The 15,793-nt window shown below is 36.6% G+C and overlaps 1 protein-coding gene across 11 annotated transcripts in view; it reads left to right on the top strand.

The window, feature by feature from the left end:
* The window catches only part of CPEB2 (cytoplasmic polyadenylation element binding protein 2), a 73,175-nt gene that overhangs the window by 26,883 nt on the left and 30,499 nt on the right, over positions 1–15,793 (top strand). For 7 of the 11 annotated variants that reach the window (XR_009259715.1, XM_058723069.1, XM_058723070.1 and 4 more), the window contains 2 exons: positions 4,983–5,033; positions 12,911–12,934. Coding sequence is in view for 10 of the 11 variants with exons in the window: in XM_058723069.1 (XP_058579052.1) it covers positions 4,983–5,033; positions 12,911–12,934 (75 nt within the window). In the remaining variant the exon portion in view is untranslated. The remainder of the gene's footprint in view (positions 1–4,982; positions 5,034–12,910; positions 12,935–15,793) is intronic. The other 4 variants (XM_058723074.1, XM_058723068.1, XM_058723066.1 and 1 more) reach the window with 1 other exon arrangement.

The raw sequence follows: 15,793 nt of genomic DNA, 5'->3' as shown, positions 1-15,793 counted from the left end.
TTAAACACCTGAGTGAAGTGAGAGGTATAGGCTTTGGTCATATCTGGACAAATGCATTTTAAATAGAAGAGGAAATCTACAGATCCTGAAACGGCAGTATGCCTGGCATGTTTGAGGAACAGCAAAGAGGCCAACGTGGTTAGAATGGTAGGGGATGAGAGGCCAGGTATTTATTCTAAGCCTGGGAGGGTTTTGAGTAATAGAGAAACCTGAGCTGATTGAGGCTTGAAAAGGATCTCTCGGGCTGCCGAATGGAGACTAGACTGTCAGGTTATTCTAGTAGTGTGTGAAGAGATGGAGATGGCTTGGGCCGGGGAAACCAAGAAGGAGCCCGTGAAGAGCAAAATCAGATCTAGGTCTGTGTTTATAAATCGAGCAGTGAGGATTTGTTGGCAGATTTGTACACAGATGACACACAGTGAGGTGTGGAGGCAACCCAGGGTTTGGGGATGAGCATCCATATGGAAGGAAGACGGTGCTCTGTGCTAATCTGGGAAGTATGGGGTTGAGGTATAGAGGTTGCGGTTAGAGATACAAACGTGGGAGTCATCTGCTCAGAGATGATGCATGGAGCTTGGGTGGTAGATGGTATCACCTAGGGAGGCCTCGTGGAAAGAGAAGTCCCAGGACTGAACACTGGGGCTTCAGCATTTTGCAAAGCTGAGGAGGAAGACACAGCAGAGAGTATTTAAGGAATAGCTAGTGAGAGGAAACCAAGCGAGTGTGGTATCTGGGAAGGGAAATACGATGCTTCAGCAAATGGGTTGCTAGAGGTTATTTTGGGACTTTCAGCTTAAGGCAACACAGACATTAAGAGATGTTGGGAAACTGCTGCATTTTATCCTTTCTAATTCACATTTCTGTAGTTTTAAAAGTATGGTTAAATCTGAGAAGTGACATGTCATTTTCTATCATCTCTATTTTTAAGTGCATTTTATTGAGACTAAGTAGGTAGTTTGGTGAAAGAACTTAAATGTACATGAAATCGTTTTTAATGCTGGCTTAGTTTTACTGCATGTCTTTAAATACAGCATTGTTTCAAATTTTAGTAATTAGTGATTTGCCTATATGTGATGAATTGTAGGCAGTTGTCATACTTCTGTGTTTTGGCTGCTTGAATATACATCTAAAATGGCCAACATGTATTGCCTTGTTTATACGTGTTATACAGATAATTAAAATGACAATAGACTAGTAAGATAATTTTAAAGATACTGTAGGTCCTCTTAATTATTCACTGATAGCTAAGAATAAATACATATTTTTGAAAGTTATTTATTTTAAATTTCATAGTATCTTAATGTAAAAGAAGTGCCAAGAGGCAGTAGATACCCATTAATTGTAGACATATTAAAACTATAATGAAATTATTATGCTTTATCATATTTTCACAATAATAAATTATAACCTGGTTCCCTAAAATTCAGTTTGCACAAATTTGTACTAGAGGGCTTTATTTGTAAGGTTAGGTTCTTCTGGGACAACAGAAAACACAGAGCAGCTTAAACAAGACAGAAGTATTTTCCTCTTCCAAAAGAATACCACACCTAGAAGTAGGGTAGTGTTGTTCATGGATCTAGGCGCCTGTCTTTTTGTTCTGCTGTCCTTACCACCCCGCTTCGGCCTCAAGCTAATATGGCTGATTCAGTTTAGCCATCACATCTGCATCCCAGCAAGCAGGAAGAAGGTAAAGGAAAGAGAAGATCTTCCCTTCCAGGATACTTCCCAGAAACTGCACATAACAATTTTGTTTTGCATCCCATTGGCCGGATCTTACTCACGTGGGCACACGTTAGCTACAAGGGAGTAACTCTGGGCACTTCTGTGCTTATCTAGGATTTGGGGTTCCCATTATTGACAGGTATAGGTGTCAGTGTGCAGCTAGCAATCTCTGCGCCACTGGGCTTTTTACACAATAGGGAGGAACCGATTTTATACCAATGTGTGTTTTTTCTGTGTTAACGTATAAGTTACCTAATACATACTTCATAATCATCCCATGAATTTTGTAATGGATTTAGTATAGGAATTTGTCCTATATCCAACCATACCTATCTTTCTCTATATTTTATCAACTAGGAAGTCATTACAAGATAGTGATTAAGAGTATGGAGCCATGCTGTCTAGGATCATATCTGCCAGTGGTGTAACCTTGAGCAAGTTTTTTAACCTTGCACAGGGTCTTTATCTTCAGAGGAGAAGATAGTCGTACCTAAATCACACATCGTCGTAGGATTAAACGATTGGTCGAAAAGAACTTAGAAAAGCTCCTGGCATGGAGCGAGCCGTCAAATTTTAGCTATTACTATAAATTGTCATGTTCTTAGTGGAAGTAACTTTAATGGTATCCCAGGTAAAAGTAAATTATCTATAAATTTAACTTGTAAAGATGTATTGATATTTTGCTGTGATTGAGGAAAAGGGACCAGATAATTTAAAAAGAAGTCTGAGGGGCGCCTGGGTGGCGCAGTCGGTTAAGCGTCCGACTTCAGCCAGGTCACGATCTCGCGGTCAGTGAGTTCGAGCCCCGCGTCAGGCTCTGGGCTGATGGCTCAGAGCCTGGAGCCTATTTCCGATTCTGTGTCTCCCTCTCTCTCTGCCCCTCCCCCGTTCATGCTATGTCTCTCTCTGTCCCAAAAATAAAAAAAAAAAAAAAAAAAAAAAAAGAAGTCTGATTTGTTTATTTCATTGTGGTGTGTTTGGCTAATTATATTGAGAGATTTTCCTGTTTGGAGTACTGTATTTTAGAACATGTATACAAATATACATTCTGCAAATAGGTATCTATCTTTTGAAGTTTTTGTGTAAGGTGTGCCTTTTAAGTCCATTCAGAGCCAAGAAGTCAAAAGACTATTAGCAATGAAAATATACTTGTGTCTTGGGATAAGTAAAGCGAACAATCAACCTGTTACAAGATAATTACGTGGCGATTCAAAGTTGAGTGTCTTTTGAAGTGGAACCAGGCTTAAAGCTTTGTGCCTGGTTGTAGGAGGTCTTCCCTGAATCTATGGCCTTGGTTAAATATTCCTTGTGTTCTTCATACAGCGTGCTATACATAATTCTTTTAACACTTGGCAGGCTTTATTGAAGTTGTTTCTGTCTTTCATACTACATCATAAACAGAGACTCATTCTTATTTGTATATTCTGCATCCTATACACTTGTAGGTATACAAGACAATGAGCTTGTTACAGTGAACAGCAGTACAGGTTACCACTTTTGTAGGGGTTGTGATTTTCATCTCAAGTCAGAAATAACAGCATTTTTTCATGGCCTTAAATTATTCTCTAAATTTGGTCATGTGCAACAAGATGTTTAGAAATAGGCATATTTCCAAAGTAAGCTACGATACTTGAGGCAAAGTAATGCTCCGTGATATTGAAATCCAGTTTAGGAAAGTTCTGCTTTCTAACTCTGTATTCGGTACCTTTTGTACGTACTATCTTTATTTCTCACTCCGTACTAAAATATTAACAACAGTGGACTTATTGTGTGTTTTTAGAGTATGGCTGCTTTATTAGTGTAGCTGGTGTCATGTGAAATGCAGAAGTAAATAAGAGTGCATTGTCTTTTGAAGGACAGTAACATTTGTTTCACCTGTTGAGCCTAAAAACAGAATCTGCTATGGTTAAATTAGAGCCCAGATGAAGTGTGTGTATATGCATAGGTGTACGTGTATATCTGTAACTATATGTCTAATATGTATATTTTAATGTTAAAATTGAATTATCTCCCCCACTGGCAGGTGATCAAGTTCTTTAGTTTCATAATTAAAACAAAAGCCTCTGTTTTGTATGGGATGTGTGGGCGTAACACAGGGCCTCAGAGTGTGTAGGGTGCTTGCTGAGGTGGTAAAGCTAGACACAATTAATCTATACATTAAGTATAGATTAATCTATAGTAAGGAGTATACTCCTTACTAATCATGTCAGATTCATGCGGAGAGTTCCGGGTTACTCTTCTGGCGGCTGTGCATCCTGCACCATCACAGGATCTGCCAAGGGGCTGCACTGAAAACTGCTGACGTGCCATCGCACAGACATTTCATTCTAGTAACTTTCTCAGTGGATTTTAATGAACCTTTCTAATAGTCCATCAGAGATTCAGGCATTAGAGGAAAGTCCTGTATTTTAATGGACTCTAAACAACGATCATCCTTAATGTTGGCATTTAGTCAAACAAGTGTTACGATGTAGAAATGCTGAATAAACCACAGTGTGTCCCTGCGTACCTTTTTTCTTTGCCACGGTGGCCTACGGTCCTGTCATCCTTTCCGCATGTATCAAGTGCAGAGCTCTCGTATGAGGAATGACTCAAAGGAAATAGGAGGCTACTATGCTCTTAAACCTTAGTATTTTCATTTTTTATATTTTTATTGTATCAGTTGTAAACTTTGAGCAGGTTAAACTTGCAATATGATTTATAATAATATGTTTAAGATGTTTTTATCAAACTTCCTTATTTACATACAGCTATATATAAAACTGTTGAATTAAATGGCAAGCTGTGATGAGTTTTTGCTACTCATTTTTTATTTTAATATTTAGGTGGTTTTTTAGTTAGGAATATAATAAATTACTTCAGGTTTTATTTTTTGAAAAAGAAAGCTGTGAAGAGAATTGTAAACAGTTTTGAAAATATTTAAACATTTTTATATCCTATATTAAGTGTGAAGGACTAGGATACCTGTATTGTTCTTACATTTCAAAAAACAAATAGGCCTTATTCTCTAGGCATTGCTCTGAAATCACATTGTCCTCATATGATCTGGGAACTAAGGTTAACTGTTTTATGTTTTGGTTTCAAATCTCAAAAGATGATTTTGGTTAATATGCTTAAACATTAGCTTTTTTTTAAGAAATATACTGTCTTCAGTAATTTCCTCCTTATTCATTTTCCCTTTTTTTTTTTTTTTTTTTTTTTTTTTTTGCCTTTCAAATAGCTCCATAATCTTAAAACTTCCCTTTCCTGTCTTTTTAAAGGTCGACTAAGCTATCCACATCCAGGAACTGATAATCTGTTGATGTTAAATGGTAAGTTGTATACAAACATTTTATGTTTCCAGTTGACTTTTATAAATAAATATAATTGAGTACATGGTTCTCTATACCTTGCATATACATAGAAGTTAAATATTTTATAGGTATAAAGATAAAGCTACAGCGTTTCCTGTACAGAAAGCAGAATTAGGAGTTTGGAATGTGCCTATTTCTGATCTCTGGCATATAAATTCTAGCTGTCAAAGCAATTATTGCAATGTATTTGTGACAGTATGATTTAATTCATTGATCACAGATTTTGGAGATCGTCCTGAGTTTGAATATTGTCTTTCTAGTTTTTGGTATGACTTTGTTTAGAAACTTCTGTGAGCCTTCATTTCCCATCTATGAAATGGGAATAACAATCTCAAGGATTATTATGAGAATTAAATGAGATGATGTTTGCAAAGTGCGTAGAACTTGTTACTTAGTATAGCACTTGTGCTTATGTTAACTAAGGAATGAATATACTTGTGACTCTGTAAATATGGTGATCACGCTAACTTAATTTATTCTAACTAGAAAGTTTACACAGTGAACTTCACCAGAGTTAGAAACAGGATAAATAAACTTTCATTAAAGTTTGTTCTCCTTCTGTTGGACAAACATTGTTTTCAAGTCCCAGTACTTAGCACACCCGTGACTGTGGGAGTAGACATGGAAGGTGAAAATATCCTTCATACAGGTATTTTTAAATCAGAGGGTGGACAAAGAGAGAGAAGTAGAAAGAAGGAAGAATAGACACAGTCTTACTTAAAAAATACATAATTATATCATTAGAATGACTTGGCTCTTCTATTTCAACTAAAGCTCTGTTGAAAACAGATGATAGGGAGGTTGGGGAACAAAGGTTGAAAAAAGGCCAGTGTAAAGCTAGACCTTGTGAACTTATACTAAGTAATAAAGACTCTAGTGACAGAGGGGTGGGAATAAAGTCCAGGCTTCCTGGGAGATTGGCAAGGTGTCAGATAGAATTTTGGAATGAGAGAAAAATTGAAGAAGCAGGGTGTCTGTGGTGCGATTGATTGCTTCATTCAACTTTAGATTGTTATATATTGAGTTGCCCACCACGTGCCAGCGTAATCTGAGCACTGGGGTATGTGTTAGGATCTTGAAGGATGGTTAGAGGTCAAATTGGCAAGGTCCTAACACTGGGGCCTAATTGTGCTCTCTAGCTGAGGCCGTGTCTGGGCTGGACCTTACAGCAGTACAGCAGGCCACATTCATGAATTCAGTGAATTATGGTGCTTACATAGACTTTGACCAGAAGGGCACTAGAAATCGCATTCCAGGACTTCTTCAGTCAACTTTTTTTCTACCATGGAATTAAAACAACACGTCACTTGAGTAGCTGGTCTCTAAACTCTGTATCTGTGACTAAAACTTACATTGATGAAATTGAGTTTACAAACTGAAAATAGATCATAATTTTGTATTATCCTCATGACTTGATTTTATAAAATGATGGGATTAAGCAGCAAGCTCTTTATGTATTTATCCTGACTTCCTCAAATAATTTGCTTTTGGGACGTTCTGTGTGATAAAGATCATTCCCATTTTAACTTCTAAAAACAAGTCAGTAGAAAAACTTGAATTTGTGTATATTTCACATACTCTGTTAAGATCCATTTGAAGGAAGGTGCTGTATGAGACAGTTTGTTAGATGATTCACAGATGATCTGGGATTGCTGTGTGCCTACCACACTAGCACGATTCAGAAGTATGTTGCAACCACAATAGAATACATCAGTTATGTATGAGCAAAGAGCTTAGGAGCCACACTGTTTTTGCACTAAATATTATTAAGCTAATTGAGTTCATCAGTTGCCTGAAGCCTTCATAAATAACCTAGATGTTAGGTTATCAGTGTTTTATCACCTAGTAGACACAAGAATATTTTATTTCAGGCAAGAGTTGAACCTTGTGGACAAATACGCTTTTTCATTATGTGAGCACTCTTCATGGCCTGCCACTTCAGAGCCATGTTACGTGCTCGATACAGTGAGCTGTCCTGGACATTCTGAACTTCTTCTGGCAAGGGAGTAGGGGACAGAAGAGATAATGAAACTAGGACATCAAAATGTGTTTAGGTCATAGGGACAATTTGATCCAGAGAGAAAAAAAATTATTTTGCTCATTTGGGAGCATTGTTAAGAGGGGAGCAGAGGTCAAGAAATTGGGTATATTTATTATGATTGGGAAGTATTTGAATATTAAGAATTTAAGTAATTTTTTCTAGACATCAAGGTCATTGAAGAGAGAAGTGGGCAAATGGCAAGAAGGAGTAAGGGGAAATTTTCCTTGAGCTGCTTTTAATTCTTACAGTTCAACTATATTCTTAGCATATTGTCTCCCTAGGAAATATGGGAATTAAGTGATGTCAATACCAAGCCTCTGCCTGTACTAAATTATTATTAAATATTATTGATTAAAAGAATTGTAGCATCTCAATACATAGACCTACTTTTTAAATTATGTCACAGATTTGAACTCATCATTAGCAACTAAGTAAGTTGTGTTACTTAACCAATAAGCATAGCTAATATTATTGACTTTGAAAATCAGTATTTGGCAATAAATTATAAGTCAGTGGTTTCGTGTGTGTGTGTGTGTGGTGGTGGTGGGGTTAACAATAGTTAACAGTAGTTGGTACCACAGACTCTGGAGCTAGATTATCTGGATTTAACCCTAACTTTGCTATGACCTTGGACAGTTCACCTAACTTCAGTTAGACTCAGATTCTTTATGTCAAAAGGAGATAAAATGCTGCCTGCTTCAGGGGATTGTTTTTTGAGAAATGAGGGAATTCATTCATGTAAAGTGTTTAGAACAGTTTCTAAAAGTGAGAGTTAGCTGTGACAGTGGGTGATGGTGAACAGTGACAAAATGACTTTGAAAGAGTATTAATCTGTCTTGTGAATACATAAATTGTTGGAGAATATAAATTGAAAGAAGACATAGCCAATGTTTTCAAGTATTTGAAGGATGTTCAACATATATGTAGTGACCAAAGAAGGTTTGTCTTATGTTACTGCAGAAAGTCAAACCAGACCCATTTGGAAGAAGCTATATAGGAACAAAATGTGGGTCAAAAGCAAAATGACTCTCTCATAGTGCTCCCTAAGGAGTGGTGCACATGTCCCATGTGGTACCCAAGACAATCTTTGGTGGCGCACAAATACATATTATAATAAATGCATGACTATAACAATTTGAGAACATTCCTTAGAAAACACAGAACTGGAAGAAATCTATGATGTTACTAGGCTATTATTAGGTGCTAGGCTTGAGTCCATTTAATAAAAATAATATTATAAATACTAGTGTAGTTGTTATGCAGATAAGGCAAATGTTGTAAAAAGCTTTCATGAGTCTGCCTTCCTGGTCAATTAACATTATAGTTAAACTGTGAAATATTCCTTTAACGGATAAACAGGGAATGGGGTAAAGGTCAGGAAGTTGGTCAGACTGGGTAAAACTGTGAAATACCTCTCACAGATCCTTATATTTCAACCTCTCTTAACTCAGAAAAAGAGATAGTATCCCACATCCATATGTCTCTTGAAGTTGTATAGACAAAATAAAATTTAACAATAAAAAAATGCCATAGAAATATAACTGCAGGTAGGCTCCTGAACAGACCATGTTCCTCCATCTAACTAGAAATCAAGTTGAATTAACTGGTGGAGACTGCTACCATTGAATAAATATTGTAGAGGAGTCCAAACCTAACACCCAGAAGCACTTTAGGGAAGTAGTATTATATAGGAATGGGTAGATTGTCTAAAAACCAAAATGCAAGCACTATCTGAATTTAGAATGACGGCTTAAATGTTGTACTTCCAAGTGTATAAATCTCACATATTTTATTCTCAGTAGGAAAAAACAAAATAAAACCACCTGTTTTCCATAGCAGTGAGGACCCATGCAAAATGATGTATCATTCAGGTGCTTGTATCTGTTTGGATCATGTTGTGCTCCCCTCACCCCTCTCCCAAGGAAAAATAGCTTATATTTTTATTAGTACATATGGCTTTTCAAAAGGGGGACAGATAGCAGAAGTACAGGGGGATGCAAGCTAGTTTGAAATTTAAATTTGCTGTCATTAGCCATATATATCTATGTTTATAATCAAGGGCTTGCTCTACTGTTTGGGAGGAGAGAGGTTATGTTTATCTTTTAATTAAGAAAACTTAGTGAAATTGTATTTCTGAGGGCAGAGTCTCTAAATGTACTGTATTAAGTCCTGAAAATAGGAAATTTGAGTACGTAATCCTTTTTTATGCTAATGGAAATAAGTGGAGTAGATAACAGATTTATTTTAGATCTTGAAAAGGATAATTTGGGGGTATATTTCTCTCCCTGGTTTTGGCTTTTCAGAGCAAGAAATAAGAATTTCTTTAGTTTCACACCAAGAGAACTTTAACCTAAATATTTCTGGCTAATTTGTTATGTTTCCTTATCTGTTACTCCAGCTGCAGTAAATCGGGTACCACAGCCATTGCTAAGAGCCAATATGTAAGGGCACAGAGACACTGAAGAGAATGTCAGAATCATCCTTTTTCTTTTTTAGTAGCAATGGGTTAGAACCTAAATGAGATTATTGATAACCCAGGACCAAATTTTAAACTCACTCTTGTAGGAAAAATTTTTTTCCAAAGCTTTATTATTATTATCTTAAAAAAACGTATGTGGAGGGGCACCTGGGTGCCTCAGTCCAGCTTCAGCTCAGGTCATGATCTCACGGCCCGGTCCTTGGGTTCAACCCCCACGTCGGGCTCTGTGCTGAGAGCTCGGAGCCTGGAGCCTGCTTCAGATTCTGTGTCTCCCTCTCTCTCTGACCCTCCCCCCCTCACGCTCTGTCTCAAAACTAAAATAAACATTAAAAAATAATGATAAAAGGGGCGCCTGGGTGGCGCAGTCGGTTAAGCGTCCGACTTCAGCCAGGTCACGATCTCGCGGTCCGTGAGTTCGAGCCCCGCGTCAGGCTCTGGGCTGATGGCTCGGAGCCTGGAGCCTGTTTCCGATTCTGTGTCTCCCTCTCTCTCTGCCCCTCCCCCGTTCATGCTCTGTCTCTCTCTGTCCCAAAAATAAATAAAAAACGTTGAAAAAAAATTTTTTTTAAAAATAATGATAAAATAAAACATATGTAAAAAAATATAATCTAACATACATACACACACACACACATATTTACACACGTGTGTTAAATAGCCAGTTCCTCACTTCTGAATGCGTGGTAATTTTTAGTAATAAGTTTTATAAAACTTAGGTAACTGAAATTGAATGTTCTAAATAGTTTTTATACAAAAATTGCTCACTTTTTTTTCCTAAGTCCTATTCTAAATGAGTTTGGAGGGGCATATTGTTTAAAGAAGTCTTCCTTAATTAAAACTTAATGAATAGTAATTTAATGATTTTCTTTTCTCATTGGGAACTTTTGATAACTCTGAATCCGAGTTATGGTGGAACAGAAATTCACATAAGAAGATCTCGGGTAGGAAAGTGAGTCCGTACTCCGTTGTTTAGTGTGATGATAGCAGATTGGTTCTTTCCATGACAGGGGATAGGAAGTGTTTCACATGATCTAGCTTCATTTGCAGGCAGTTCTATTTTTGGTAATGTAGAGAGCTGGAATTTGAGAGTTGTCCAGAAAATAAGTGCAATAGCTCTTTACAGAACTCTAAAATTCCTCAGGTATGAGGTAGTTGGAGAACTCTTCTAAATAATGTGTTCAAGCCTAGGAATGAGATGAGACCTAAGATGCTATGAACATTCATATGTATTTTGACTATTTTAGCATTGAGTAGCCTCAGCAAAGAACATAACAGCTGAGAATATAAACTGGTTGTCGTGTCATTAATTTTCTCAATAGGTCAGGAATTGTGGACCACGTTATTACTTCCTTATAATTCATAACTTGACTTTAAACTTGATGAGAGTAGTTTTATTCGCTTTGTAAATGATCCGTCTTCTACACCCATGACTGAAATTCCGTAAAGCAAATCTATACTGGATTAATATCATTTCGATCATGCCTGGAGAGAAGTAGGAAGCCTAACTTCTTAGACTTGTGCTGTGACCGTTTGGGAGCCTATTGACCATTTCCACACTTAATACAACGATTAAGACTGCAGGGAATTCGCTCTTGTATAGTCTGTTTTTGACAGCTCTTTTAAAATTCCTACTCGATTTTCCATAGTTGATCCGCTATCTCTTTGAGACCCTGTGTTTTTAAGGCCTTTATAAGTCTTCCAAGATTTCCACAGCAAAATTCTAAATGTCATTTCCGCCCCTACCTCACCCTAAACGAATATGTATGTCAGGTAATCTATATGTAATGTATACAGGTAATGTACATCTAAGCTCGATAGACACACAAAAACACACACAGGTAAGCTTGTATATAAACTAATGTACAGGTCAGACAATCTGCTAGGCCGTGAGGTAGCTGGAGCTCCCAAAAAGGTTAAAACTGCAGTAGTTATAGCTAAATAAAGACAATAGAGAGGCAGAGATGCAAATGAAGTTATTTTGTATAACAGACTCTGTTGTAAGCCTTGTATTTATTGACTTAAAGTGTAATGACTAAGGGTTACTGTAGGGGTATTAATCCTATATTTTCACCTGTGGGCACACTTCTTTATATTAAAGACTCACATTGTAAAACTTCTGTAGTAGAATGTATTTAATGATGTGAAATGTTTTCCTTTGGTCTTTGCTTTATACTTTTGGGGAAGACTACATTTCTGACAACTCTTAACATATGTTTCGATTTGAGATTTATTCAGAAAGAAACTTTCCCCGGCCAAAAAAAAAATTCGTAAAACATGGGTTAAGATCTTGATTTTAACAGTGATTTTTGTTTTAGTTTACTGCTTTGATTTCATATATTAATTCCAGGGTAAAAATCGTCATTGTGTACTCAGATTTGCAAGGAGGAATTATTTAAAAATAAGTTGTGGGTTTTATCAAACTGGTAGTTTATTATGGAGAATAAATTGCAGTGTTTTTTCTCCATATGGAATTATGTAAACTGCTAATAAGGTAGTTTGAAATGTCTTTCTGCTTCATACTTCTGAATATTTAACATCTGTGCTAGTCTATGATGATACTAAGAACAATTTGTATCTGAATCCCTTTTACCCCAGAGAGAGAGAGACATAAGCACTTAGATAGAGGTTATAAAATGTACCAGAAGGATTGAAAGCATTGGTAACTGTAGTGTATCATTAATCATTTTTTCAACTAAGCAAGTTTGAACATGGATTGATGTCTTTACCTTCTATCTAAGCTCTACAGGCTTCAGAGTATCAGTTTAACATTGTTCTATCTTTTCATAGCTCTGTGTCTTCCAGTACTTTCTCCACACAGGGCTTGATATAATGTGAATTGGATTTGAATAGCTGTTTGTTGGACTGTATCTGCTGTATCTCTCTTTATAATTAGTAAAATGAGGATTTAATTCAAGTTGTTTGCATTTATTACTTGGGATGCTGCTTAACTGTAAGGTGTTACATATTACCATCTTGATCAGGTGAAATAAATATTTATTCATGAATTGGAGCATGTATGAGAATAAATTGCATATTTCCTGTTAATTTCATTTTATGGTACAGTGCAGAATATATATATATAATATATATATATTATATGTATAATATATATACATATATTATATATATATAATAAAAGTGGTTTGTAAATGGTAAAACACATGCAGCTATTACATGGGGACATTGTCCTAGCTCTTAAAACAAAGTAGTCCTAATTACTAGATGCCCACTTAGCTTTTCATATCACAGATATTTGTATGTGTGGGCTTGTTTTTAGTTCTGACATTTTACAATTTGTCCTTTGTTTACATGCAGCAAGGAGTTATGGGCGAAGACGAGGTAATTCCTTTCTGTTTGCTATGGTATAACTGTTTTTAATTGGGTTTTACTGATCAACTCTATAATTAGCCTAGATTTTTTTTATGCACTGAAAACTCACAGAAAAGTTATATTTTGATTTGCACACTTGTCAAATTTTTGAATCCTGTATCTCTTAACTTTAAAGCACATTTCCATACTAATTTGGTTACTTAATAAATGTTTTCCTTTTAGACTGTCTAGACTCTAACTGTTTATTTTCATACCTTTTAAAGTAAAGCTGCTGTTTATAGTTTGCTTAAGAAAAATGTTTAATAAACACTAGTGAAGGTGACTTGCAAGGCGATTTTTCTGCTCTCTAAATCTGTAACTGGTTGCCATACCTATGTATATAATTTCCAACCCCAGTTTATTAGTTTTATGTCTGACCCAGTTGAAACTAAATAATACCAGATAAGCTATTGTTAACACTGGTGTATAGAAATCATGTTGCTAACATTTCTGTGTGTCTTCGGAGAATATAATGCTTTCCTTCTCCCTCCCCGGACCGTGCAGGCACACTCACACGCTCTGTCACACACCCTTTTTCTCTGCCCCGCAACAGTCTTCCTCTCTGGTTTCTTGCTATCTGAAGGACAAAACGAGGCCTCTGAGATGCCGGACTACTAAACCTCTTTGGAAAGCAGCTGACAGTGTCTGTGGCGCTTTAAACTTGGCTTCTCTTTTGTATGTACAGAGAGACTGAGAGGGAGAAAAGTACATGGGATGCAAAGAAGCAAAAGTAGCTTTACCTGCTAGCTTATCCTCTAAGTGCGCAATAATCATGATACTTACGTAGCTGTCATAAGGACCAAAATGAGTAAAAAGGGTTTTCCTTGACCCCTGAAATCTCCCTTGAGCCATGGAGGATAGACCATAATAATAGTGCCTTTTGATACATTTTATAACTGCGTGCCAGTGCTTCACTTTCTTTTCATGTGGTCATGAGTATGTGCACTTTGAAAACAAACAAGCTAAATCTTTCTGCCACCGCTGATGACAGAAACAAGTATTCTATGTTCTTAAGTAGTATTTCCAGTTTTGTATTTCACATTGTCTGAATTTAACTTCCTTTTTGGAATCTGTTTTTTTCCCATGCTTGACTAAGTCTCTTGGTTCTTTAGTTTTCTTAATGAAAAAATTATAGGATATAGAAACTCAAAACTCAGACACTAAAGCTGAATAACTTTCTGAAGGTTGCGGCTAGCAACTGAGAAGAGAGGGGGAAGGTTAGAACTTTAGTACCTGTTCTCACATCTGTAGACTGCCTTGTTTCACTGTGCTTTTTAAATATGGAGCTTTGGTTCTTGTGGCAAAACCCACTTACTAAGCTGTGCTTTTTAGGTATTTTTGAAACTACGGAGCATATTTAATTTAGGATCTTTTCCTTTTATACACTTTCATCTTTTAACCCTAGTGGTTTATTCTTAATGTAATTTGGCATACTCCAACTTAATATCAGGACCTAGGAAGTTCTCAGGAACTGGGTGTCAGAAAGTCCTGTTGTTTATCATCTTTTTTCTCAGTTTAATAATGGTAGACTATGATTATGATATTAAGAAAAAGCAAATTTTTCTTCTTTCAGATAGAAACTTATTACTGCTCTTCATGGCTCCCAGAGGATAGAGATCTATAAGATTTCCTCTACTTTAGGACTGCCTGTCAGCTTTGGAAGAAAGAAGACTCTCACATGGTCCTAAGGCTTCTACAGAAGCTTTCTGTAGGTCGGAACTGACCTGTCATACTTATTTGGCTTAGTGTGGAGGGATAACGCCTGAATTTTCCTCTCAAGTTATATGGCGTTAGTAATTTTTTAGTTGGTTCTCTGTGAATAGTCGGAGTCTGCTTTTAAAATTTCAATTTTGGGGGCGCGTGGGTGGCTCAGTCGGTTGGGCGGCCGACTTCGGCTCAGGTCACGATCTCGCGGTCTGTGAGTTCGAGCCCCGTATCGGGCTCTGTGCTGACAGCTCAGAGCCTGGAGCCTGTTTCGGATTCTGTGTCTCCCTCTCTCTGACCCTCCCTCGTTCATGCTCTGTCTCTCTCTGTCTCAAAAAAATAAATAAACGTTAAAAAAAAATTAAAATTTCAATTTTGATAATCAAATGAAAAGTGTACCTATTATAAATACCTATTGAGAAGGTTATGTGAATTTGAAAGTACTTTGACACAGTACGTAATAAAACATTAAAAAAAAAAAAAAAACACACACACACATACCAAAGGAATGACTCAGAAAAGACTAGAAGTAGCCTGGCTCTCTTCCTATTTTCTACTCATTTTTTCCCCCTTCTGTGCTAGATACAGTGCCATTATCACACTGATAATTTTTTAACTTCCAAGATCCCCCTTTTATGGGCTTCATGTTTAACGTTTGGTCCATCAAAGGAGCTGCATTTGTTAATTTTATTTAGTCATTTTTCCTTTCTTAAAAAAAAAAGTCTTACACATATCTGATCTACTGCTCATGTGGGATGTGTCACAATAAGTTGATACAGTTTGTACCAAAAATGAGACATTGCTCTCCACCACTGCAGTAGTCGGTGAGTAGCTTTAACTTTTCATAAGACATTTTGACTTTGTAGTCCACTTGGGGAAGAACTATATTTTTCTTACTTGCCACCTTAGACTCACCTTTAAGCCCAGGCACAGAGGAGCTGTTTTCATTTAAAAGATTTCCCACTGGACTGCAGTCAAACCAAATTACTACCAAAACGACTTTATATATTTTAATTTCCTTAATAATGTCAATAAGAACTTCACATCAGGCTGTTTCTAGATACTAGTATATGAAATATACCTTAGGAATATTCAAAATTTAATTGTACTGGAAGTAATTAAGAA

The sequence above is a fragment of the Neofelis nebulosa genome, chromosome 3 (genome assembly GCF_028018385.1).
Source record: "Neofelis nebulosa isolate mNeoNeb1 chromosome 3, mNeoNeb1.pri, whole genome shotgun sequence".
In the NCBI taxonomy this organism is placed as follows: Eukaryota; Metazoa; Chordata; class Mammalia; order Carnivora; family Felidae; genus Neofelis; species Neofelis nebulosa.
This window is presented reverse-complemented; position numbering and strand designations above follow the sequence as displayed.